Consider the following 27,265-nt stretch of genomic DNA (forward strand, 5'->3'; position numbering starts at 1 on the left):
TCTTCAGTTACAAGTTTTCAGAGAATGAAGGAGCTTTGGTCTCACTGATCTTGACAGCATCCTTGATCCAGGAATATGAGGCAAAACATGACATTCACTGAATAGCCTGGGCTGGAGATGGATTTTTTGGCATTCTACATGGAGTCATTAACTTTACCTTTCTTCCTGATCTGCTCTGGTCACAGCAATGGATATTTTGCTACTTCATGATTGATCAGGAAAACAAAGTTTCTCACCACTGGGCCAATTGGCAGCACCATGATGGATGGAGAAGAGATTGAGGTTATTAACAATTTCTGCTTACTTGGGTCGACAGTTAACATCCTTGTGACCAGTAGCCAGGAAACCAAAAGACGAATTGGACTAAAATCTGTTTTCAGAAAGGTGAAGTGCAAAGATGTCATTCTAGACACTAAGGTGTGCCTGATGCAGGTCTTCACAATTACTTTCTATTCTTCAGAGAGCTGAACAATGACTAAGGATGACAGAAGACTTGATGTCTTTCAGTTGTGGTATTTGAGGAGCGTATTGAGCATACATTGGCCTGCCAAGAAAATAAACAGGTCTATCCTGGAGAGGGTGAAACCACTTGTTCTCTGGAGGCAATAATTTTGAAACTCCATCTCACGTATTTTTGCCGTGTTTCCAGGAAAGACAAGTCCTTGGAGAAAGACATCATGCTTGGAAGAGTAGAGAGGCAACACAGGAGAAGAAGATCCTGAATGAGATAGATTGACACAGAGACTGGGATAATAGAAGCAGGTGTGTCAAAGACAGTGAGATTGGCTCAGGATAGGACAGGGTTCAGGGCTATAGTACATAGGGTCACTATGAGTTGCAATCAACTTGATGGCACATAACAATAACAACAACAATCCAAGTCAAACTTTCAGCCCAGAGGAAGCTCTGGGGGACAGAGGGCATGAGGCCTCTGTAAATCTCTTTATCTAAATTTGTTATGTGCCATCAAATCAGAACTGACACAGCTAACCCTCCAGCAGGTTTTGAGAAGCTTTTAAATCTAGAGGGTATTATTGTGCCATTTGACCCTAACGTTGAAGCAGTCCTTTCTCTACAGTCATCAAAACAATCATCAAAAACCCCATCAAGTTGTCATAGCCTCTCCTGATGTAAATGTTTAATGGTGTGCAGTGTTGCGTTGATAATTGTCACACCAAGATCAGTAACCACCGGAATTTTGAGGTTTTATGTCTCCAATCTCAGATTTTATTATTAGGATAGTATAAACTGGGTGACATCAGGATGAGCTTTAATATGTGGTGATGGGATTCTCTGTGCTCATCAATTTTATTAATAGCTTCAGCCATAGGATTTTATTTAACATTTAATTTAGGATAGCTTTTTCATAGCTTCAGGGATTAGGTAGACATAGAAATCTAGATTATTAAAGGCACAGGGAATTGATTTCATGAGTGTCAAGAGGCATAACAAGGAAAAATGACTTGCCCAAAGTCACACAGCCATGGCTAGAAAGCAGTACAGTTGACACTTAAACATGGGTTTAAATTTAAAGACCCACTTGTGTGGAGATCTGTTCCTCATGTTGCTATAGTGGTGAGCTCCAGTGTTGCCAAGCATCTTATAGGCAGTCTGTCTCTCCTTAGATAGACTGCTCACAGGGAGATGATTAATGTCATACAGCATTGTAACACTTGAGCCCTCACAGTTCAAACTCATGTTATTTAAGGATCCGCTTACGCAGTACTGGCCATGCTCATCAAGAATAAGCTATAAGTTAACCACAGATGGTCAGCTGCACAGAAGGTTAGCACCTCTAACCCCCAAGTTGTTCAAAGGTCAGCTGTCCTCCTTGACCTGCACTGTTGTAACTAATGTGACACTTGCATTGATTTTCTTTAGCATAAAGTTTATTTTACTAATTTCATTTTTATTAATAAAAAAATGGAGACTGGCAAAGTGCCTAATATGCCCAGTTTAAAGCTAGATAGAAGAAAAAAGCTTAAGTGTTCCAACATATAGGACTTTATTTCTGAATGTGTTTCATAGGTTTGTTAAGAAAGCATCTAAATGGTGTAATAGAAATTTAAAGCACTAATAAAGATAACTCTTTTCTAAATTTTATGGAAGCTGTTGGAAAAAGTTAAGTCATGCTAAGATGGTAAAAAGATGGGTTTAGAGGATAGCAGCCTAGGTTTGAATCCACCTTGGAGAAAGTATAAGTAGAAAGCACCTTAGAAGCAAGCATGGTGAGGCTTTATCTAATATTCTGTGAGCATGTTTTCAGGAGAGTGCAGTCTATGGAGAAAGACATCATGCTTGGTGCAGTGGGAGGCCAGCACAAAAAGATGACCCTCAGTGAGATGGCTTCGCACGGTGGCTGCACCAGTGAGCTTGAGTACGTCAGAGATTGTGGTGATGGCTCTGGATCAAACAGGGTTTCATTCTTCAGTGCATCATGATGAGTCAGAGCTGACGTGACGACATCGCACAACAACCCAAAGACAGGCTGTTCAGATCTACCAACGGCTCTGTGGACAAAGATGGGCAGACTCCTCTGATGTGATTGACAGCCTCTGAAAACCTGCTTGACGTTCAGTTGTGAGTTGGTTCTTAGTGAGTAGCAGTGAGTTTGAATAGCCACAGCATTTTTCAGTCTTAGCTCTGCCATTTCTAATTGTGACCTTATGCAAGTTTGGTTGGGGTTTTTTTAATCTCTGTTTCAATATCATTGTTGACCCGATTAACAGTTTCCATCTCATGGAGTTGGAGTAGGAAGTGGTAAGGATTTCATGAAATGGTACTTAGTTCTGATCCGTTTTTGAAAGTTTGTATACCTCTCAACTTCCGAACTCAGTATAGGCTGCAAGAGCATAGTTTTTCACATAGTTTGAGCTAAGTGCAACAGAAATCCCAGCACAGGTAGAAAAGCCAGTGCGTGGCTTCTTGGCCTCACATACTTGGAAGTATAGATAGGCCCCTTTGATTGAATCAGCCAAGGGACCCTGCTCACTCTCCCCAAAATTATCTTGTTTCAAATTCTGTCTTTGGCTTCAAGTGGCTGCGTGTTCGTGACTGCGGTTTGGGGCCTCACATATGTGCACTATAGTGTCCAAAACAAGGAACTGTCTCTTACCCGCATTCCAAGCAAGATCCTAAGATCACCTTTGTGGAAGAACTTGATCATAGTAAATTCATGACCCAATGAGGCTGGCCCAGAAAATGTAATGTGCTGATTCATTTAAGTCATTAGGCCTACCTTTGGGTGATTTTTAACTGAATCATACTGTCTGTGAGGTGGACAGAATTAGAGTTCTGTTAAGAAGAAGGAAAGGATTAACAGGTGTTTTGCATGTGGTTGATCATGTTGTTGTGGTTGTGTGCTGCTGAGTCACAACCGATCTATAGCTAACCTTCCAGTGGGGTTTTAGAGGCAGTAAATCACATGGGAGGAAATTACAAAACAGCTAGTAGATTTGAACTATGTGCCTTTGGGATTGCAGCACAGAGGCTGACCACTAGTCCACCAAAGCTCCCTAGTATTTATTATACAGTCTTGGTTTCTGTCTTCAACATTTTTTTTATTTCCTCAGTGACTGGTGCTGAGGTGAAGGCAGTTCTAGCTTTTAATGTTCAGAGGGGAATTTGAGGCAAAAAAAAGGGGGGGGCTGTGTTTTGGAACTGGAGAATATATTGTTTATGATCTATTTATTTCACGGGCCATGGTTTTATAGGCTGTATTTTCTGTATTTATGATTAGTTCTTGTTTGATGGAAGCTCTAGGCCAAGTCTGGTAGATCTCACTTAGGTCGGCTTCACCCTCACCTATTCCAGTCACCTCAGAAAAACCAGACTAGGCATCTTTCAGGTTCCAGTGCTGCTCTAGGTGCTTCATCACCTTACTCACTGAGACACCACCCTCACCCCCTTCTCATCTGCAGCTCCATGGAAAAGAGTCCGATTCCATCAACCCAAGTTTTGGGGTTTTTTTTATCAGTGTGTGTGTGTGTGTGTAGTAGTAGTAGTAGTTTCTTTTTACTTCTGTTAAGAAATTACTACAATTTTTTTTTAAATCAAAAAGATTTCTTATCTCACAATGTAGATGTGTAAAATGGATGAGAAAACTATGGTTTTTTTTTCTGGTATCTCCTGGAGAATAATTGTGTGTTGCAGTTTCTAGAGTCTCCATGGTTCATGGCCGCTTTCCATCTAGAAAATCAACAATCATTATTTACTCTGATTTCTCCTAGCATTAAGTATCCCTGGTGATAGAGGGGTTAAAACAATTTGGCTGCTAACCAAAAGGCTTTAGAACACTCAGCCAGTCGCCTAGTGGCAAGAAGCTTCACTGAAATCCCGAAGGCATGAAGTTCAAATCCACCAGCTGCTTGGCAGGAGGAGGATGGGAAATCTCCCAGGCAATTAAGTGTCATTGAAAACCTACTGGAGGGTCAGCTATGGGTCAGATCTGACTTGACGGCACACAACCACCACCAACACCAAAAAACTGAGAACTTGAACTCATAAGTTGTTCTATCAGGGAGCTCTGGGGGCCTAAAAAAATAGTGAGTTGTACTGCTAAAAGGCCATGCCTTTCTGGCAATTCAAACTCACCTGCAGCAACTTGGGAGAGAGATGGACAGTGGTCTCCTGTGTCTCATGTGTACCATACAGTCTCAGAAACCCTCTAGAGGGTCCGTTCCAATTCAACAGCAGTGAGCAAGAGAGAGAAATAGAGTCGCTCTGTGGGAAAATGATGAGGAAGTCTTCTTCCGTAAAGATTTATAGTCTTAGAAACCCTGTGGTGGTGGTGGTGGTAGGTGCCGTCGAGTCAATTAGGACTCATAGCCTGTAACATCCTCACTATCTCTGATACACTTGAGCCCTTGGCTGCAGTCACCATGTCAATTCATCTCAATGGGGACTTTCCACTCTCTGACCCTCTGCCCTTCCAAGAATGATATCCTTTTCCATGGAATAGCCTTTCCTAGTAGCATGTCCAAAGGATGAGAGATGAAGCTTTGTAATCTTTGTCTCCAAAGAGCATGCCAGCTGCACCTTTTCCAAGATATATCTGTTTATTCACTTGGCAGTCCATTGGTTATATTTGGTATTCTTTTCCAACACCACAACCCAAAAGCGTCATTTCTTCTTCTGTCCTCCTCATTCATCATCTGGTTCTCAGATGCATAGCAAGTAGTTAAAAAGACAGTGTCTTCAACCTGACCTCACTGCTCTTCGGTATTTTGAAGATCCCTAACAGCAGACTTACCCAAAGCAGTACATCTCCTTATCTTCTGTCTGCTGGTACCAAGGTATTAATTGTGGTGGTTGTTGTTGTGTGCCGTCGAGTCACTTGGGACTCATAGTGACCCTATGTACAACAGCCCTAAACCGTGCTCTATCCTGTGCCAATCTCATTGCCTCTGACACACCCATCCCGATTACCCCAGTCACTGAATCAATCCACCTCATAGAGGGTCTTCCCCTCCTGAGCTGTCCCTCCACACTACCAAGCATGATATCCCTCTCCAAGGACCAGTCCCTCCTTACAACATGTCCAAAGTATGTCAGACGAAGCCCTAGAATCCTTGACTCCAAGGAGCTGCCCAGTTTGACCCTTTCCAGAATGAATCTGTTTGTTTTCCAAGAAAAATTAAATCATTACATTTTAGTCCTTTCTCCATCATGATGTCACCCACTGGCCCAGTGGTACGGACCTTGTCTTCTTGATGTTGAGATGAAATCCATATTAAAGCTGTAGTCTTTAATCTTCTGCAAGTGCATCAAGTACCCCTCACTTTGAGCAAGCAAAGTTGTGTCGTCTGAATTGTGCATATTGTTGATGAGTCTTCCTCTTATCCTCATGCTATATTCTTCTTCATAGAGTCTGACTTCATGATTATTTTCTCAGCATACAGACTGAATAGTTATAAAGAAGGGATACAACCCTGACACATACCCTTCCCAATTTTATATGATAGAGTTTTCCCTTGTCCCATTTGGATCACAGCTTCTTGATCTGGGTATAGCTTTTACATGAGCACAGTTAAGTGTTCTGGAATTCCCATTCCTCTCAACGTTAGCCACACTTTGTTGTGATCCACACAGTCAATAAAATGGGGGAAGGGGGAGAGTAGAGAATAAAGTGCAACAATGAATGAATGGAAATCCAAAATCTCTGTAAATGTTCATTAAAATTAATAAAATAATTTTTTTTAAAAAAAACAGGCTTCATCTGACATCAACAATGATATCTCTGGTTCTACAGCCTCTTCTAAATTCAGCTTGAATTTCTTGCAGTTCCCTGTCAGTGCACTACTGTTGCATTAATTTTTGGATGATCTTCAGCAGTACTTTGACTGCCTGATATATTAATGATATTATTCGATAATTTCTACATTCTCTTAGATTGTCTTCCTTAGGAATGGGACAACTATATATCTCAGCCAGTCAGTTGGCTAGTCAGTTGTCCTCCAAATTTCCTGACATAGACTGGTAAGCACATCCAAGTTTGCATCTGTTAGTTGAAAAATGGTATTTGGTATCCTATCTATTCCTGGAGCCTTATTTTTTCTGCCAATGTCGTCAGGGCAACTTGATGTTGACCAGTTTTTTGGTAGAGTGCCTCTGTATATTCCTACCATCTTCTTTTAATGCTTCCTAGGTTGTTCAAGATTTTGCTCATGGCATCTTTTTGTATTGCAGCACAAGGCTTGAACTATGGGCAGTGCCGTTTTGTCCTCCAGGGTCATGACTGAAATTACTCAAAAATATGTTTTCTACTTTCATTATCACTTCTCTGGCAATGGCCTTCTTGTTTTCTAATTATAAGGACCCTTGTAACTACTACTCAGATAATCCAGTACTTTCCCCATTTTAAGATAATTGCTTACCTTTGCAAAATCATTTTGGCTAGAAAAAGTAATATACAGGTTTCAAAAATTAGGACATAGGCATCTTTGGGGATTATTACTCCATTTAAAACAGATAGGAAGAAAGCAACGGTTAAAATATACTTTTACTTTACATTTAAAAGTAATCTATGGCCTATTAGTGACTCCAGAGCATTTATAGCACACTAAAAGATTGTTTTTAAAATCATTTTAAGTTAAAAATACATATACAGAATTTAGATGCACAGTATTTTTCTTTTTCCATTTTAAATATGAGAATTAGAAAGTGCTTTCTAAGTGCAGTTTTCTTTGATCCCTCTTCTGAGTGTGACTAGATTTTTCCCCCTCCTTGACTGACTCATATTTAAGAGTTCATTTGCTGGAATGTATCATCAGTATGACTTTTTGGATCTGTACACCGCGGGTATTTGCCTTACCAATGGCCACATCCACCTTTGATAATAAGTATGTACTCAATTGCTTACTGGTTGCTTTGCCTGTAATCTAAACTTGGGAAAGAAAGATTCTCTCTAGACTTTGCAGCCTAAAGAGTTAACATGTTCGATGAGAAGAAGTAACATTTCCTTTACTACAGTGAGGTTTCCACATCTGGCAACTTGACTCTTTGAAACAGGATTACATAAATGTGGTAAGTGACTCACTAGACCCTTTCCTAGTAAGGTTTCCAGTGTGGTGGACTCAGTGGTATTAAGTCAGAGAAGCAGGTTACACAATGACAAATAAAAGAAAATAAAGAATTTTACAGCAAATAATGCCTGGCCTCCCAAAATAAGGACACTTAAAGACACTAATTCTTTGTTATTATGTGCAGCATCTGACTAGACCAAGACCAAATCAGATAGTGATGTAGCCACTTTTCTTTTAATGTATCTTTCAGGCATCACATTTGCCTAAGCAATATAGCCTTAGAAATATTTTTTCATTCTGAATTGGCCTGCACAGTCATTGAAAATATGGTTATAGATCATGTATTTGATATAATTGCCTAAATATGACTATCCCTAATTACACTAATTGCAAAAGTGGAGTGAGTTATAATGTTAATAATAATCTCATAAATGAAACCATTTATAATTATCAAGGAAACTGCATGTACAAGATTGCTTCCCTAAGACATTCTGTTTCTTGAGAGGCTCTGTTTGATTATTATTATTATTATAAAACAAGTTCTGGGTTACAAGTCATTTTCCCTTACTTTTTCCTTTTTGAAAAAGAACATGATAGCTTTAAAAAACCCAGATCCCATGAGCTAAGCTATCTAGTGCACTTGACAGGACCCTCTTGAAATATAGCTAAATCTGTGGGTGAAAATCTTAGAGAAGCAACAATATCTGCCAAAGCTTCTTCATTTTATGTGGTAGAAGTTCTGAAGGATATAGTTTTGAGAGCACTAGTGTCATGTTATTAGGTGCTGTCAAGTCAGTTCTTATTTAAAGCGACCCTTTTACAGTAGACTAAAGTACTGCCCGTTCAAGCAACAATAGCAAAGTTCAGCAAAACAGCCACAGCAAATGCTGATGAGGATGTGGAGAGAATGAAACTCTCATACATTACTGCTGAGAATGTAAGATGGTCAACTCGTTGGCACTTCCTTTAAAAGTTGAGAGTAGAAAAAAAAAATACATTTGATCCATCAGTCCAAATAGATTTATCTACACTCCTGTTCACTGCAGCATTTTTTTACAATAGCAACAGCTGCAAACAGTCCAAGTGTGCATCAATTGACAGATCAAGAAACTATGGTATATTCACACAATGGAGTATTAAACATTAAAGAGTCATGATGGAGAAAGGATTGAGACTCTCAATAACTTCATCTTATTTGGATCCACTTGGTACCAGCATTTAGGAGACTAGGAGATGTATTGCACTGGGAAAATCTGTAGTCAGGGACCTCTCCATCAGAGGAGTAACGATGTCAGTTTGAGAAGTAAGGTGAGCCTAATTCAGGCCATGGTCTTTCTGGTCTCTTGTTATGCATCTGAGAGCTGGACAGTGACTTAAGGATGACAGAAGAATTGATGCCTTTGAACTGTGATGTTGGAGAAGAGTGCTGAAGATTCCATGAACTGCCAAAAGAATAAACAGATATGTCTTGGAGAAAGAATAACCATAGTACTCCTTGGAGGGAAAAATGATGAAGCTTCCTCTCACATACTTTGGGCATGTTGCTAGAAGAGGTTACTCCTTGGAGGGGGGCATCATGCTTAGATGTAGTGATGGTGAAAGAGAGTAAGACCCTCAACCAGGTGCATTGACAAAATGACTACAGCAGTTTCCTTGAGTTTGTCGGAGATGATGAGGATGGTACATGATAGGACAGTGTTCACCTTGGTTGTTTATAGGGTCCTTATGAGTCTTACTCAACTCGATGGCACTAAACAACAACAAAAAAATAATAGATAATTTGAAACACTGCACAATATGGGTAAATCCAGAGAATTTTTGTTGAGTGACTTTAGTCATAGAAGGACTATTGTGGTATAAAGACACTAGTATAAAAAAGCTAAGGCAAGGTTTACATACAGATAGACACTATTATAAAAAGAAAGTCAAGGAAAGGATTACAGATAGATACCTTTCTTGAATGGTTACCAAGGATGGTAAGGGAGAGATGAATGTTGTCGTGTCTTTACTATAATTGACTGTAATTAATGTTGTAAAAAAAGTATATAAGTTATTGAGTGAATAAAACCAATATGATTTGTATAATTTGAAATGGGAGGAAAACCAGTGCCTAGTCCTGTGCCGTTCTCATGATTATTGTTGTGTTTGAGCTCATTGTTATCGTCACTATGTCAATCCATCTGGATGAGCGTTGTCTTCTTTTTCACTGACTCTGCTTTACCAAGTATGATGTCCTTCTCCAGGGACTGGTCTCTCCTGACAGCATGTCCAAAGTAAATGACACAGAGTCTCTCCATCCTTGCTTCAAGGAAGCATTCTGTTCTGGCTCTGCTTTTTGGAAGATAGTGTGTCCATTATTTTGGAACCAAGATGTATTTAATACATTTGACTATCACTATAAATGGCGGCCTACTGGTAATACTAGGTATCAAGGCCTAACCAAGTTGATACATATTTTGGGGGACACAGTCCAATCCACAACACATATCAGATTTCCTGTGTATAATCTGGTAATTGATTTCTTAACTGCTGCTTCCGTGGGCATAGATTGTTAATCCAAGTAAAAGTAGATCCTTATCCATTGCCCTGTATGTTATGTGCTTTTCATTTCACTTTGCTATATAATTGTGTGTATATACTGGACAAATGAGTACTAATTTTATAATAATCTAGTCTCTAGACAATAAAGAGGTTGCCAAATGTATAACAAAAGTAGAGTTAGTAAGAAAAAACACATTTTGTATACTGTGTTAAAAATTTATAGATAATCTTCTGAGAATACGTTGGAAATTAAATCATAAAACTACATCTAAGTGAAAAACAAAAAAATCATTTACTTTAATCTTTTTTTCTATTTGTTTATTCCCTATTACATTATAAGGCTTTTATTTTCTTTATATTGGGGTATAATTCATACTGAAGGGTATAGTCTTTAATTAGCAAACGCTGTTATCTTGAGGCTGTATATTGTTCCAAAAGCTACATTTAATCTTCTTGACTCATTATATCATGCTTTTTGTGGCCAACCCATTTTGAGAGTCATATTTCTTATGATAATTAAAGTGATTTCTTGTCATTGGAAATCAGCATTCCCAAAGATGAATTTAGGAAAGCAACAGAAATGAACTCAGGCATTTACTTGCAATATCCTTAATATAATTCCTCTCTTTGGTTAAGAAAGAGAAATAAAAATGCCTTCAGTTGTGAGTTCCCTTGCTATTTGAAAAACCTATCAAAATTCTCAGCATTTCCTGGTTGATACCAGAAAAAAAGTGCTCAGTCAGAACCAGTGTTAATCTTCTCTTGAAGGAAAATGCCACTACAAAATAGTCACAAAAGAGTGATGTTTTCTTTTCCACTAGAGCATTTCAGTTATCCTTGGCAGTGTTCATGATGGAGCTTTTCCTTCCTGCTGCTTTGATCCCCCTGTAATGTGTGGACTTATTGTAGAAGTATGAATGACTTAGATAAAGAAGCCATTGAAAAGTAACGGAGGGATAGCTCATCTTTTCTCTTCCTTTGAAATACAGTTTTACTATAGAAATTTTGTCATCTTATGAACTGTTTTTATGTCCTGAAAGTCTGAGACAAGTTTTACCCATTATTCTACACATTATTTCTCATTCAATGCTTTTTATTTTTTCCTACTAGTTTATTTACAAAATTCAAATACAAATTTGAACAGATTATTTCAATTTCCGTCACCGCCCCCCCATCAACTTGTACTGAAGAGCAACAACATCAGGCTGGAGACTAAGGTGCGCCTGATCCAGGCTATAGTCTTCACAATTACATGTTATGCATCGGAGAGTTGGAGAGTGAATAGGGATGATAGAAAGAGAATTGTTGCTTTTGAGCTGTGGTGCTGGAGAAGAGTATTGAATATATACCATGGACTGCTAGAAGAACAAACAGGTTTGTCCTGGAAAGGGTAAAGCCAGAATGTTCCTTGGAGTCAAGGATTCTGAAGCTTCATCTGACACACTTTGTGCATGTTGCAAGGAGGGACTGGTCCTTGGAGAGGGCCATCATGTTTGGGAGAGTGGAGGGACAGCACAGGAGAGGAAGACCTTTGATGAGATGGATCGATTCTGTGAGTGGAGTGGTGGGAATGAATGTGTTTGAGACAGTGAGGTTGGCACAGGATAGAATGGCATTTAGGGCTCTTGTATATAGGGTTGCTATGAGTCACAAGTGACTCAATGGCACATAACAACAACAACATCTGTGGTCAACAGATATTCAACAAGGAAATCAAAGCTATCAAATGGGGAAATGAAAACCTCTTTAACAAATGCTATTGTTGGAAAAACTGGACTTCCACCTGCAGAAAGCTGAAACAGGATCCACATCTCTCACCATACACAAAAATCACCTCAAGGTGAATCAGAGACCTGGGAATAAAGCCCAAAACCATAACATTCTTAAGAGACAAACTGGGATCAAGCTTAGAAGCACTAGTCCAAGATATAAAGAGACTGCCAAATACAACCCAAAATGCACAATCCAGAGAGGATAAAAGTAAATGCTTTTTAATGAGAAATGCTTCAAAGTAAGCCCCACTCAATACCATCAAGTTTGTTGTGACTCGTATCCAACAAACGACCCATTGGGGTTTCCGAGGCTCCATTTTCCAGAACAGCAGACTTGACACATCTTTCTGCTGTGGAGTGGCTGGTGGATTCAAACTGGCAACCTTTGTGGCATCAACCAAGTATTTTAACTTCTGCACCACAAGTGCTTCCTCATATACTGCTGTTGTGAGTGGTGTTTCCCCCCCCCCAACACACACCTTTTCTAGGTGGTGTGGGTAATAATTGTGTCTTTAAATATTTTTATATAATGTAATTAGTGCTGGACATTAACACCAAGAAAATACTAGTTGATTACTTAACTGATTGAGGAGTTATACAGCTGGAGATGGCTCAACTACTCAGATGAGGGCAGACAGGAGTCTTGAGTCTAGATACACATTGACTTTGGGACAATGACTCCTGTAATTGACAGTGCTGGTTCCCAGTACAAATGAGAGCAAGTCTGCTGAGTGATCAGCTTATGTCATTGAAAATTACTAACTGCCTTCACCTCCAGCCTTCTGCCCACTTTTCCTCTGTGTGTGACCTTTGTACTGGGTGTAGAATGGACTATCAGAGGCCTTGAAGGTTCCCTCCTTTCTACAAGGATGACTGATGTTAAAGCCAAATTAAAGAAGAGGTAAGCATTGGGAAACTGTCAGGTAACACTCTGCTTGCAATAACAAATTGATAGTGGTCAGGCCCTTAGCGCTCTGCCGGGTTTCAATTGTCAAAATAATGATTCTTTAATCCTAACTTCATTTCCTAATATGAGACATTTCGTTCTTCTTTTACTCAACATTCGTTGTGGACTTCCCAGTCAGAAAACAAACAGAAAGCATTGTTAAGCTGGAGCTTTGTAGGGTCAGGACCCAGCCATTGGATCAGAAGCACCTGACCTCATGAAAAAAATTTCTTGTTAGCTGGGAGATATCTTTGCTTTCTACTCATGACAACCCCTGCAGCATATCGTTGCTGTTGTTGTTATGTGCTGTTGAGTCATTTTATATTAGTTACTGGTTCTCAAACATTTTGATCTTCATGCCCTTAGAGATTATCGGTGACTATCAAAAGCTTTCATTCATATGAGTTATGTCTGTTAGTAGCTACTAATTAAAACTGAGGGAATTCTGGTGGCTTAAGGAATTGTACTGCCAAGCCAAAGGTACATGAATTGAATCCACTAGCTGCTCCATAGGAGAAAGATGGACAATCTTGTGCAATTTACTGCCTCTGAAAGCCTGCTGGAGACAGCTACGGGTTGTTTCTGACTCCAGGTTACACAATAACAAAACTGAGACATTTTAAAATATTTATTAAGTCATTTAATGATTATACAATTCTTATTTCATGTTGCATAAAACATTAAAAAAAGGTTGTGAAAAGAGTAGCACTGTACATTTTTAAATATCTTTAATTTGTGTCTTAATAACATGAGTTCAGCTGGATCTTAATATCTGCTTGATAAAAATGAGGGAAATATAGCTTTAAACAGATGAAATGTTAGAAGAAGGCAAGTACTTTAATACATTTTTTCAGAAACTTGTATATTGTTTTTTACTGTATATCTAAACTTAACAAATGGTAAATTCTCAAACGTTAGAGTGCAGAATATGAAATCATATTAAAGAACACGTTATATAATAGTTCATCTGTGATGCAAATTGAATGGATCTTTTGTTTGTGATTCTTTTTTTTGTAACATGCACTGATCGTTGAAAAATTCTTGATTTATCAAATTATACTCACTCATTTGATGATGTCATGTGGGAACCAACTCATAGCTAACCCACCAAGTCTTCAGACTATAAATCACGAAAGAGATTGTCTCTCTTTCTTCCTCAGAGCAGCTGGTGGATTCAATCTTCTTGCTATTGGGTTGACAGTACCCTTACCCACGAGGTCACCAGAGTTTAAAATATATAATATCTCTGATTCCATCACTGATTTTATCAGAAGAGTCTGAGTTACAGGAAACTCAACTAATACAAGTTCTCAGATAAAAATCTTCCAAAATTCTGAAATTTCACTTGAATGCTTGAATATTGTTATTGGCTACAAATATTGTTAGTTGTTTTCTCTAAAGGGCCTTAATTTTTCAGAAAATGCCTGTCAGTTAGTTACTGAAATCTGAATAAGCAGTTTGTTAGTGAATTGTTCTTTTAATTAGGGAGGTGGGGGGAAGTCATGCTCTGAAGCAGCAGCTAGTTTAGCTCATTACCTCAAACAGTTACACAAATACTTTTCTTCAAGAATCACTGGATGTTGCCGTGCAACAGAAGTAATGTCTTCCCCATTTTGTTACAAAGGATAAAAAGATGTGTACTCAGGAGTCTATAACTAATGAAATTCATAATCTATACTGCTTTTTTAAAGAAGCTCTTCTATGAGACCATGCATTCCTCTGGGGGTGTGGCAGGAAGAAGGTAGTGACTCCCTGGACAGTTTGGGTCACTGCCAGGATTCCTGCTCTGGTACAGCAGTTTAACCCACTGCTTACTTGTGAACCCAGTGGAAAAGCAATTATCCTAGAATTACTGTGAAAAGACGTTTAGCTTTATGGACTGCCTAAAGGGTCTTGGGGACTCCAAGAGTCTGTAGAGCACCCTTCCATAACAGCTACTATAGATAATAACAGTAGTTAACCTTTATTATGCTTACGTAGTATGCCAGGCATGAGTGTATGAATTAATTCTTTTAATCCTCAAATGCAGAGATATATGGAGAGCATAACAAATACTAAAGAATATTCTCTTTAACTTCTTGACCTTGGTACATTTTGGCTGCTCTGCTGTTTGTATGTGGGAGCTAATTAAAATCTGAGACATTTTCGGGAGCGCTGTGGTTGAGAAGGTGAAGCGTTGTTTTCTTAGCCCTGCAAGTGTCAGACCCCTAGGAGTTGATTGATTCAGCTACTGTTGGCATAGTGAGTCCTGGATCTCTAGCATATACCAGTTCACAGAATAGACTCTACTTTTTAGGGCTCCTGAGAAAGTTTTGTTTCCCTAGTTTACTTCACCTCATAGTTACTCTTTCCCCTCACTTAATCGATTTTGATCTCACAGTTTGAGACCCTGCTCAAGAGGTACGCCCTTCTGCCCATACGTAACATAGCAATGGTGCATGTTACTTTGTCCTTTTCCAGCAGGTCCTGGAGCCTCCTTTTTTTTTTTTCCTTTCCCCTTTTCTTGTTACTGTGTCTTAGTTTGGTCACACACAACAAATATTTATCCATATCTTACCTTATTTACGCTGAAGTCTGGCCTGTGCAAAGCAGTGGGAAACACTCCTCTCCATCCTTTCCTCTAAAGAAAGGACTGTTTCTCCCATTCACCTTCAGTGGGGTGTTTGCTGTACATGTTCCACCCTCCAGGACAAAATTGGTTTTGGTTTTCATCTTTTAAATTATGTTCTTTTGTATTTTGAAAATGGCATATTTAATTACAACAACCCAGTTTGTTACATCAGTTCAATGACAAGCCTTTTTAGAGCTACATTGTTTATTAGTACCAGAGTGGCATTTGTTTCTTATTAAAGAATAATATTCTTTTTTCATTACTGAACATTTCTTCCTCTCCTCAACCCATCTTGCAGAGCACCTCTTATTCCAGATTGTTGTCAGACATATAATGCCTAAGAATATATTTTAGACTGTTCTTCCTCTCTTCTCTTTTAATGCAGTGTTCATTGTCTATCCACTCTTTTCTCATGGTGTTCCCAATTTCCCCATGTCTGTCCTATTTTATTTATAACAGCAGTGTGGTGCAGTGTTTGTCCTTTTATGATTGAGATAATTCACTCAAGATAATGTCCTTCAGGCTCCCCCATGTTGTGTGATGTTTTATGAGTTCTTTGGCAGAATATTGAATAGTCCTGCAAGTATTAAAAGAAAATGGAAAGAATAAACAGAGTCATTAAGCCAAAAGAAATTGGCAGACACAGAAGAATTTAATGAAACAACATATGAGCAAGAGCCTATGGTGATGAAGAAGTTCAGGCTGCTTTGAAAGAATTGGCTAAGAATAATGCCCCAGGAATTGATGGCATACCAATTGACATATTTCAACTAAGAGATGCTGCCCTAGATGTGCTCACCAAGTTGTGCCAAGAAATCTAGAGGACAACCACTTGGTCAACTGACTGGAAGAGATCTATATTTGTTCCCATTCCAAAGAAAGGTAATCCTACAAAATGTGAAAATTATCAAACAGTATCATTAATATCACATGCGAGCAAGATTCTGCTGATTGAAAACCAAGGAACTCATGAAATATTATTCAAAATGGGAGGACATTATGCTGAGTGAAATATCTCAGTCACAATGGGACAAATACTGTAGGGTGCCACTGTTGTAGAATGGACTGACATCATGGTTAAGGTAAGACTGAGAAAAAACTGTATACTGTATTGAAACAAATGAGGGAAAGAACAGATTAGAGGCGATATGTGATAGAGTATTGTGGTTAGCACAGGAGTCCAGAATTAAGGTTGCATAAAGAAGTATACTCCGTTGGGGTGGGGGGGAGATGGGGGAATTGTATACCAATGAAGGAATTTTTTTTTCTTTTCAAAGAAAGGAGTGAACTGGTGGGGAGGGGTGGGAAGGGAGAAAAGTGCAACAATGAATGAGTGGAATTCCAAAATCTCTGTAGATGTTCATTGAAATTAAAAAAATAAAAATAAATAAAAAATTAAATTTTAAAAAAATGGGAGGACATTATGCTGAGTGAAATATCTCAGTTACAAAGGGACAAATACTGCATGGTGCCACTGTTGTAGAATGGACTGACATCAGGGTTGAGGTAAGACTGAGAAAAAACTGGATAAATTATGTATACTGTATTGAAACAGATGAGGAAAATAACAGATTAGAAGCAATATATGATTGAGTATTATGGTTAGCACAGGAGTCCAGAATTAAGGTTGCATAAAGAAGTGTACTCCGTGCAGAGGGTGGGGGGGAGATGGGGAAATTGTATACCAATGAAGGAATTTTTTTTTCTTTTTCTTTTCAAAGAGAGGAGTGAACTGGTGGGGAAGGGTAGGCAGGGAGAAAAGTGCAGCAATGAATGAATGGAAATCCAAAATCTCTGTAAATGTTTATTTAAATTATTTAATTTAAAAGAAAAAAAGATTCAGCTGAAGATTATCAAAAAATGACTGGAACAGCGCATCAACAGAGAACTACCAGAAGTGCAGGCTGGGTTTAAAAGGGGCCGTGGTACTAGGGGTATTGTAGCTAATGTTAGATGGATCTTGGCTGAAAGCAGGGAGTACCAGAAGAATGTCTATCTTTGTTTCATTGATTACACAAAGGAATTTGACTGTGTGGATCATAACAAACTTTGGCTAACTCTGAAAAGAATGGGAATCCCAGAACACTTAATTGTGCCTATGAGAAACCTGTACTTGGACCAGGAGGCAGTTGTCAGAACAGAGCAAGGAAACACTGCCTGGTTCAAAATTGGGAAGGGCGTACGCCAGGGCTGCATCCTGTCTCCATACCTTTTCAATCTTTATGCAGAACAGATTATCTGGAAGGCTGGGCTCTATGGGGAGAAGAAATGTGTCATCAGGATTGGAGGAAGACTAATCAACAATCTGTGTTATGCAAATGATACAAACCTGCTTGCTGAAACTGAGGAGCACCTGAAGCACTTGCTGTGGAAGGTCAGGGACTGCAGTCTTCAGTATGGTCTGAGGCTCAATGTCAAAAAAACAAAGATTCTCACCACTGGGCTGATTGGCAGCATCATGATGGATGGTGAAGAGATTGAGATTGTTCACAGTTTTGGTTTGCTTGCTCCACAGTCAACACTCTTGGCACTAGCAGCCAGGAAATTAAAAGACATATTGCAATGGAAAAGTCTTGCAGTTAGAGACCTCTCTAAAGTACTGTAGTGCAACAATGTCAGTCTGGAGACTAAGGTGCGCCTGATACATACCATGGTCTTTGCAATCACTTACTATGCATCAGAGAGCTGGATGATGACTAAGGATGATAGGAGAATTGGTGTCTTTGAGCTGTGTGGTGTTGGAGAAGAGTATTGAATATAGCATGGACTGCTAAGAAAACGAACAGGTTTGTCCTGGAGAGGGTGAAGTCTGGGCTGCTCCTTGGAGGCAAGGATTCCGAAGCTTCATCCAACATACTTTGGACATGTTGCAAGGAGGGACCAGTCTTTGGAGAGGGGCATCATGCTTGGGAGGGTAGAGGGACAGCACAGGAGAAGAAGACCCTCGAGGAGATGGATTGATTCAGTCACTGGGGTAATGGGGATCGGTGTGTTGGAGACAATAAGATGGCACAGGTTAGGGCAGAGTTTAGGGCTGTTGTACATAGGGTTGCCATGAATTGCATAGCACATGGCTCAACAACAATATTCCATTGTGTGGATGTACCATAGTTTTTCTATCTGTCTGTTTGTTAATGGGCACTTGGGCTGCTTCTGTCTCTTTGCTATTGTGACTAATACAGCAATTAACATGAGTGTGAATACATCCGTTTGAGTCGTGACTCTGATTTCTTTCGGTATATTCTCAGTAGTGGAATTGCAAGGTCAAATGGTATTTCTATTTCCAGCTTTTTGAGAAAGCGTCAGGCAGGCCACCTTCCACAGTGGCTGTGCCATTGTACATTCCCATCGGCAGTGGATAAGAGTTCGTCTTCTCCACATCACTATTGAAATTTGCTATTATTGCTGGGATTGGATGCTGTCTCATAGTTATTTTGCACAGGAATCTTTGAGTCACTGTGCGCTCACTCAAACCCTGAATTAATCTGAGGGCTGTATCATTAAAGAAAGGCAATTATTTACCTAGTTTCATTGAAACTCTTCATAAAATTCCCTGTTAAAAAAAGAATGGTCCCTGAGTTTTTTATAGTTTTATCTGCTTTTTGACATATGTTAGGGACTATGATTCTGTGTGTACCACTCTCACAGAGACTTTTGGTTGTTAAATGTGAGATCTGTCATTCTTTCAAATCGTGGTATAGATTTAAAGGAGAAATTGTGTTTTACAGAGGACCTTTGGTAGCATGGTGGTAAAGTATTTGTTTGCTAACTCAAAAGTTTATTATTCAAACTCACCAACTACTCTGTGGGAGAAAATTGTAGCAATCTGTAAAGTTTAACACCTTAGAAACCCTATGAGACAGTCCTAATCTGTCTATTTAAAAAAAAAATCAGAAAATTCATTGTTGTCAAATTCATAGTAACCCTATGAACAACAGACCTGAATTCTGTCCTATCCTGTGGCATCTTTATAATTCCTCCAGTTCCCATGTCAGTCCACCTCATTGGGGGTCTTCCTCTTTTTTGTTGACTCTCTACTTTTCCAAGCATTATCACCCTTTGCCAAGGAATAGCTTCTTCTACCAACATGTCTCTAGTGGCCTAGTGGTATGAAACTGTGCTGCAGTCTCAAAGGCATGTGGTTCAAATCCACTGGCTGCTCTGCAGGAGAAAGATCATCTTCTGTGTGGTTAACCACCTCTGAAAACCCACTGGAGAGTCAGCTATGCGTCAGTTCTGACTCCAGAACTTGTATACAACAAGAAGAAGTAACATTTCCGAGACAGAGCTTCAGCGTCCATGCATCCAAGAACTCTGGTTATACCTTTAACAAAACATATCTGTTTGTTCTTTTGGCCATTCATGAGCTATTCAATATTCTTCAACACCACAACCACAACTCATAGGCATCAGTCTTCATTGTCCAGCTCTCAGATGCATTGCAAGTAATTGAAAAGACTATATAACTTGAATCAGACACACCTTAGTTTTCACACTGACACCATTGCTCATCAGTATTTTGGAGAGGTCCCTGACAGTAGACTTGCCCATAGCAGTACATATTCTACTCTGTCCTAGACAATTGTTACTAGTCAAAATCAACTCAACAGGAGAGCAATGGGTTTGTTTTGGTTTTAGTACTGTGAGGTACTAGAGAAGAATATGTTGATCCAGTGTCTGTTATTTTCTTATTTTCATTACTTTGACTATTAAAGTAACAAACAGGTACGTTCACTTCAGGCTGCTAAGAAGAAAAAAAAATTCCCCAGAAGAGCCCAGCATAGCCCATAAAAACAGAACAAAAAAGCCAAAATACTCCACCCTGTCCCAGAGGGTACAGATAATTTCTGACCTAATAATAATAAAGGAGTCACTACTTGGTGACATCTCTTAGGGACGTCTTTTAACTGAATCTTTCTTGAACTTGGATTGCTTTTGTTCGTGTTCTCTCTCTCTCTCTCTCTCCCCCTCCCTCCCTCCCTCTCAAGTTTTTCTGCTGTGTCCCCCATGTGAACCTAAAACACCCACAAGGTTGATAGTCACAGCAGTAGGTTAAATTAGTCCTTTACATATAGATCTTTTTTAGAACGTGGGTAACCAAGTTCTATTTTTAAACCCTTGTGATGAGCCAAAACTGTATCTGGAGCAGACATCTGCCACATATAGTGGGATGTAGGTGGAAAACTAGACTATTAGAGATGGCACATGGTACCGAAATCTCCCATCACAGCTTATTTCCCATGCTGTCGCTGAAAGACCGTGTGTGTGTGTGTGTGTGTGTGTGTGTGTGTGTGTGTGACCTTCCCTGTCCCGTTAGCTCTGCCTTTTCCCCAGTCTGCATCAAGAATCTCAGTGCCATCCATGCTTCTCAGAAAGTGAGGGACCCTGACGTGGATGCAGCCATGATTTACCAGCAAGGTGGACGGCCCACTGCCTCACAGGGTCTTCTAGGTGTGGCTGGTCATGGGGAGAGGTGGACAGTACCTCCCAGCAGCCCCGATGGAAGCTCCCTGCCACTGTCCTCTCCAGTTCAGACCTGCCTCTCCTTCCCCATCACTCTCCTGCACCAACCCCAGCCGGCTATGTTCAGGGGTCATTTAGTCAAATCTCTGTACGTTCCACAGCTTATTTAAGTTTCACTTGATCCTTCCATTGTTTGTCTGGGAAGTTGTGTTTCTTGGAATAAGCCCAAGCAAGTTGAAGGCTACATTGGTTTTTCTCTCTCACTGCTTATGGAAGCAATGTGTGTTGGCTTCCTAAGACTTTCCTAATAAAATAATAAAAGTTAACATGGTTTATTAGGACACAAATGTATTGTCTGATGGATCAGAAGTCTGATAAGTGAGAGCAGGCTATCAGCATGGTTAGGTCTTTAGGCAGGCTCTGGGAGAGAACTTGCTCGTGTCTGCCTCTCCTACCTTCTGGCACTACTGGCATTCCTGCCTTGCAAACACAGTATCTCCTGGTGTCTTTCCTCTACCTCCTTGTTATCTGTGTATCTTCTGTATTACAAGAACATCAGTCATATAAATATAGGACCTGCCTAGTTCCAGGATGTCTTGTTAATCAAACTTCGAAGATCCTATGGAAACATCTTTTAAAACCCTGTTTCGATGAAGTCTCATGTTCAGGTACAGAAGTTAGGAAGTTAACACATCTTTTTTAGGGCGAAGGCACACTTTCATCTACAACGTTCATAACATTGAGTGTCAGCTTGCTCCAGGCAAAGAAGTCGTTTCAGTGTTGTCATCTCACTTCTCATCATCTTTTACTTTGGTTTTTTATATTAGAGCATCTTTAATATCTCTCATAATTCTTGAATTACTGCCTTTGCTTAATTGTTTCATGGTGTGTGGTGACTTTCAAATACTTAGTGATAATGCTGGTATTAGAGAACTCCAGTGCTTACCATTGCTTTTCTCTGAGGAGGTGATAACCAATGTCTCCCTCTCATGTCGTCCTCGACCAGAATCAGCCTCTCTCTACTCTGTGACTCATGGCACTTACTCAGCCCACTTAACATGGTTATTATATTGTACTGTAGTTGTTAGCTGCTGTCAAGCCGAGGACAACTCATAGCAACCTATAAATAAGAGATCTTATTCCTGTCCTATCCTGTGCCATCTCTACCATCTGATATACATAAACACATTGCTGTTCTCACCAAGTCAATCCATCTTGCTGGAAGGTTTTCCTTTCCTTCACTGACCCTCCACCTTTCCAAGCCTTGTATCTCTTTCCAAGGAATAGCGTCTCATAGCTACATGTCCAAAGTATGAGAGACAATGCTATGCCACCCTTGCCTCCAAGGAGCACTTCGGCTGCACCTTTTCCAAGACGTACCCATTTTTTTCTTTTGGCAGTCTACGATATATTAAGGTAGTGGTTGTTGTTATGTGCCGTTGAGTTGCCTGTACCCCATAGCAACCCTATGTATAGCATCTCTGAGCCTGGACCTCTCCTGAGCCAGTCTCACTGATTGCGATACACCAACCCCCATTGTCCCAGTTACTGTATCAGTCCTTCTCATCCATGGTCCTCCTCCCCTCCACCCCTCTAAGCATTGTGTTCTTTACCAAGGACTGGCCTCTCCTGGACACATGCCCTAAGTAGGTAAAATGGAGCTTCAAAATTCAAGCCTTCAAGGAGAAGTTTGGTTTCACCCTCTCCAAGATAGACCTATTTGTTTTCTTGGCAGTCCATGGTCTGTTCAAGACTGTTCTCCAGTACCACAACTCAAAGGCATTGATTCTTTTTCTGTCATCCTTAGTCATTGTCTGACTTGCTCTTCAGCACTCTCTTGACATCCCTGACAGCAGACTTTACCAACGCAATTCATCTTTTGATTTCCTGACTGTTGGTGCCAACGTTGTTGATTGTGGAAATGAACAAGCTGGAATAGTTAACAATCTCAATTGCTTCTCCGTCTGTCATGGTGCTGCCAGATGGCCCAGTGGTGGAAATATTTGTCTTCTTGATGTTGAGCTTCAATCCATATTAAATATTGCAGTCCTTGACCTTCTTCAGCAAGCACTTCAGGCCCTTTTCAGTTTCAGTAAGCAAGGTTGTGTCATCTGTGTAATGCAGGTTGTTGATGATGAATCTTCCTCCAATCTTGATGTTGCATTCATCCTCATAGAGACCAGCCTCCCAGATCATCTGTTCTGCATATAGATTGAAACAGTATGGAGAGAGGATGCATCCCTGACACACTCCTTTCCCCAGTGTTCCTCACCCTTGCTCTGTTCCAATGATCTTTTTTTTTATTCATATATGTTGAGTTTCACACATTACTTCATTTACATTGTATTTCATACAATCTTTACCATACATTGTGTTTTATTAGTCACCATCAATCTATGCCAATAATTACTCCATCTCTTAAAGTTCCTAATGGATCTCTCCAAATGCCTTCACCCCCTCCCTTCTACCACCAAACTCTGCAACCCCGTGATTTACTCACTTCCCCACTCTCCTTCATCCTTTGGGCTTGTATACACATTTTCCTAGTTATTCTTCTCTTTTTACAATAAGGATCTTGTGCAGTATTTGTTCTTATGAGACCGAGGTCACTCAACATATAATACTATAGTTAATATCTCTATCTCTTGACAGTGTGCCCCACTTCTCTGCGTGCTATATCTTGCACTTAACATGAGAGTTCTTTACCCTGAACCAGGTGGTCATTGTTGAACGAAGTGGCGAAGACGCCAGCTGCCCTGAGCTGTGTGACAGTCACGGTAACAATGTTCCTGCTGTGCTTCTAGCGACACTGAAGGAGCTCATCTCGCAGACAATGATCTGCTGGGCCCAGGAGGACCAGATCCAGGATGCAGAGCTGATCCGGATGATGTTCAACCTCCTGCGGAGGCAGTACGACAGCATCGGGGAGCTGCTGCAGGCCCTGCGGAAGACCTACACCATCAGCCAGGCGTCTGTGAATGACACCATCAATCTCCTAGCCGCGCTGGGCCAGATCCGCTCCCTCCTCAGTGTCAGGATGGGCAAGGAAGAGGAGCTGCTCATGATCAATGGACTAGGGTAGGTCATTCACAGGACGTGCCTTTCTGTCAGGAGAGCTTTAAGTGAGAGACTGCTTTACCTGGATCTATGGCTGTTCCACAGTCAGACCATAAAGATTCTTCATGAATCCCAGAAAGGAGTGGGTCCTCCTGATTTGACTCCTCCTAGAATTATATCTCTGCTAAATTAATCATGTTTGATGATAAAATTACCAAGAGACCAGACAGCCTGCTGCCAAGATAAGTGTGTCAGGAATTATCCTGGACCAGAGCAGAGTTTCTCTCAGATGAGGACACACTTGAGGGGAGGCAGGTGTGGGTGGAGGAGAGGTGGCCACAGAAAATGTCCTGAGGAAGGAACGTATATTTCGTCTACCAGAAAAGATTGAGCAGATAGATACTTTTGAATGTTTGGAAGTTTTCTAAGACTCTCACTGAGAAATTGCCTCCAATCCTCCCTTTTCATCAAGGAAGTGCAACCAGGGTGCCTCTGAGAGGCAAGGATGGTGAAACACTGGCTTACCCACTTTGGGCAGTCACTGAGAAAGACATTCTGGGAAAAAGAGAGGGTCGAGGAAAGAGAGAGAGACTCTTAAGAAGATGAAAATGGACTGACACAGTGTGATAATGGTCTGGAGCATATCGGAGATTGGGAGGGGAAGTTTCAGATCAGCTGTTCATACAGTTGTTATCAGATATTGTCATCTCCCAGCAAATAATAACAATAATCTATAGACATAATTTTTCTTAGCTTTGTGAGATACTTTTACCTGAAACAGAAGCTCCTGGCTCTTTTGTTGAGGTGATTCACAACATTCCAGACATCAAAAGGATTTTCTTAAACATGTGGACATGCACTTCCATTTTGCAATGAAAAAATCAAAGTTCACACTGGTTTAGTGACCAGCCCATAATCTTAACAGAAAAAAAATTATAACTATACACTTTCTTTCCCTCGACATCTCCTTCTTCCATCCGAGTCAGTAACGCAGAGAAACATCACAGAGGCCCAGCAGATGAAACCGGAGCTTCCTTATGTGAGATATATAGGCATTCCCCAAATTCATTTCCAAACAGGACACTTGTCATAGAAATGTTGTGTTGATTGCCTTTGAGTCAAGCACGATTCATAGCGACCCTAAGAAGAAAAGGCCTGAAGCTTTTCTATAACTACCAACATTTATCAAAGTTCATAGAATTTCAGGAGACATGTTGTTTAGTAAGTGGACGCCACTCCTGCTTCCAAGCCATAGAAGGGGAAGTTTTATTTGAGAGAAAGAGAAAGCCAATGCAGGCAGCTTCTCTCCCATTCCTTGCCATAGATGGAGCAGTAGAGAAACTGATGGCCTCTCTCCCAGCAGCCACATTAGAGGACAGTGGAATAGGAAGTAACTGGCTCTTAGGGTTACACAACCAACCAATGGAAAGCTTCTGGGTTTTCATTACAGTTTCACTCTGTGAATTTGTATTGAATGACTTAAAAAATAATTGTTTTGCACACCAGTTTCACTGAGTTTTTATGTTGGGTATATAAAAACTTCCTGTTTCAAATATGCAGTTACTTTTTAAAGGGATACTGGAGACATTCCATCATCAAAAGAATTGAAGTGTATAGAATTACAGCAATAAGAACAAGATTAGGAAGAAAAATTAGTAACTTGAAGACATGCAAGAAGAAAATATCCAGTGATTTTGGCTATCTCACAAACTATTATAAGTCAAAAATACCTTGAAAGAACTGTTGAAGATGTTATTAGGGGCACATGTTTCAAAGAGAGAAATCAAGAGCTGTGTAGAAGTGAAGGGACACAAAATATTTCTCCTACAAGAAAAAAGGTTCTGAATGTCCTGCAGTTGACCTAGTATCACCTCATCATCATTTCAGACTGTCATATCTGCATCATTTCTGCCCCAGTGTGTTCATCTGTTTGTGTGTTTTTATCCCTGACTCCTCATAGCGTAGAAGTGCTAATGTTTCTGTCTGATCTTTACCCTAGAGACATCATGAACAACAAGGTGTTTTACCAGCATCCCAACCTCATGAGAGTACTTGGAATGCATGAGACAGTGATGGAGGTGATGGTCAATGTGCTGGGGGCAGAGAAATCACAGGTAATGCTTTTAGGAGAACTTGGCCCGTAGGCCAGGGCACACAAGGTGCCTTGTTCAGAAGGATGAGTATAGCTGATATCTGTTGCCTCAGCTACTGAAGGACACGGGGTTGTGTGCAGTGCCAGGGGAAGCCAAGCTGTGGGTGAAGAGTGGAGTCCACCCAGTGGGAGTGCTGCATTACCTGAAGCGTGGGACTTTTTCTCCAACCCACTGGGCTATGTAACTGCTGAGTTGACTGCCCAGTCCTCTGCAGTCCTGATTCTTCCACAGTGGAATTCCTCTGGGTTCCACTGAGGAGCCTGGCTGGCTTCGTGCTGAGTCAAAAGAAGGCTGTTCTACGGGAGAGAGAAAGATCTTAATAATGATCCTGGCAGTGTTCCCTCCAGAATTTATGTGTTTCCTCTCTCAGCCACTTCTAAGGAAGTTAGGTTTCCTGGCCAGTTCCATCAGGGGGCCTACAGTCAGCTGGAGCTGCTATTGTTGGCTGAGAAAAGGACTGGGGTGAGGCAATAACTGGGCATTTATCTAACTCATCTGAATTCCCCTATAAGGTTAGACTGTTTCCGAAAGTACCATATAGAGCATAATATCAAATGCTAGAAATTCCCAAGTGCCAGGGTCCTAGGACATGAAAGATTTCCAGTGCATCCTCCCCAGTATTTGGGGGTTTGGAGTGTGAAGGCAAAGCAGAAACCAAGCTCACATTCCTGCTCACTTGGCCCTTCCAACCTCTGGGGGAAAATCCGCTCTCTCCTTGAGTTCTATGAGCGATGTTCACATGCCTCAGCAAGCTTTCAGACCGGGTTTCAGAGCCCTATTCCTAGAGCATCTTTCTTGATTCTGAAGGGGAAGGATCAAGGCTTTTTCAGGGATCCTGAACAAGGCTAACATTGGCACCATTTATTGGACATTTCAAAATAACAAATATGATGTGTCTGTGTCTTGAGATGCTAATTACTTTGTTAAACAAGATATCCAAACACAGCAGTAACAGAAGAATCGGGTCCATGCTAAATTGTATAAATCCGTTTGGAGCCCATAGGACAGTAATTATAAAGATGAAAAGTAGTTGTGGGGAATTTCAGAGTACAGTGGTCGGACATCCTCCAGGCCTCCAGAGCTGCAGTGGCACACCCTTATCCAGCAGAGGTGGCTTTGGGAACGGTGTTGGACTTACTTTTCGATGATGACTCATCAGCTCTTTTCCTGAAGATTGCCTGTTCAAGTCAAGTCCACTT

At 40.4% G+C, this 27,265-nt stretch overlaps 1 protein-coding gene across 2 annotated transcripts in view; it reads left to right on the forward strand.

The window, feature by feature from the left end:
- Nucleotides 1–27,265, forward strand: part of RYR3 (ryanodine receptor 3) — a 753,100-nt gene that overhangs the window by 496,344 nt on the left and 229,491 nt on the right. For both annotated transcript variants that reach the window (XM_006883055.1, XM_006883056.1), the window contains exons 39-40: nt 23,661–23,934; nt 25,913–26,027. In XM_006883055.1, coding sequence (XP_006883117.1) covers nt 23,661–23,934; nt 25,913–26,027 — 389 coding nt within the window. The remainder of the gene's footprint in view (nt 1–23,660; nt 23,935–25,912; nt 26,028–27,265) is intronic.

This window comes from Elephantulus edwardii, unplaced genomic scaffold, assembly GCF_000299155.1.
Source record: "Elephantulus edwardii isolate Elephantulus edwardi_28Jun2011 unplaced genomic scaffold, EleEdw1.0 scaffold00026, whole genome shotgun sequence".
In the NCBI taxonomy this organism is placed as follows: domain Eukaryota; kingdom Metazoa; phylum Chordata; class Mammalia; order Macroscelidea; family Macroscelididae; genus Elephantulus; species Elephantulus edwardii.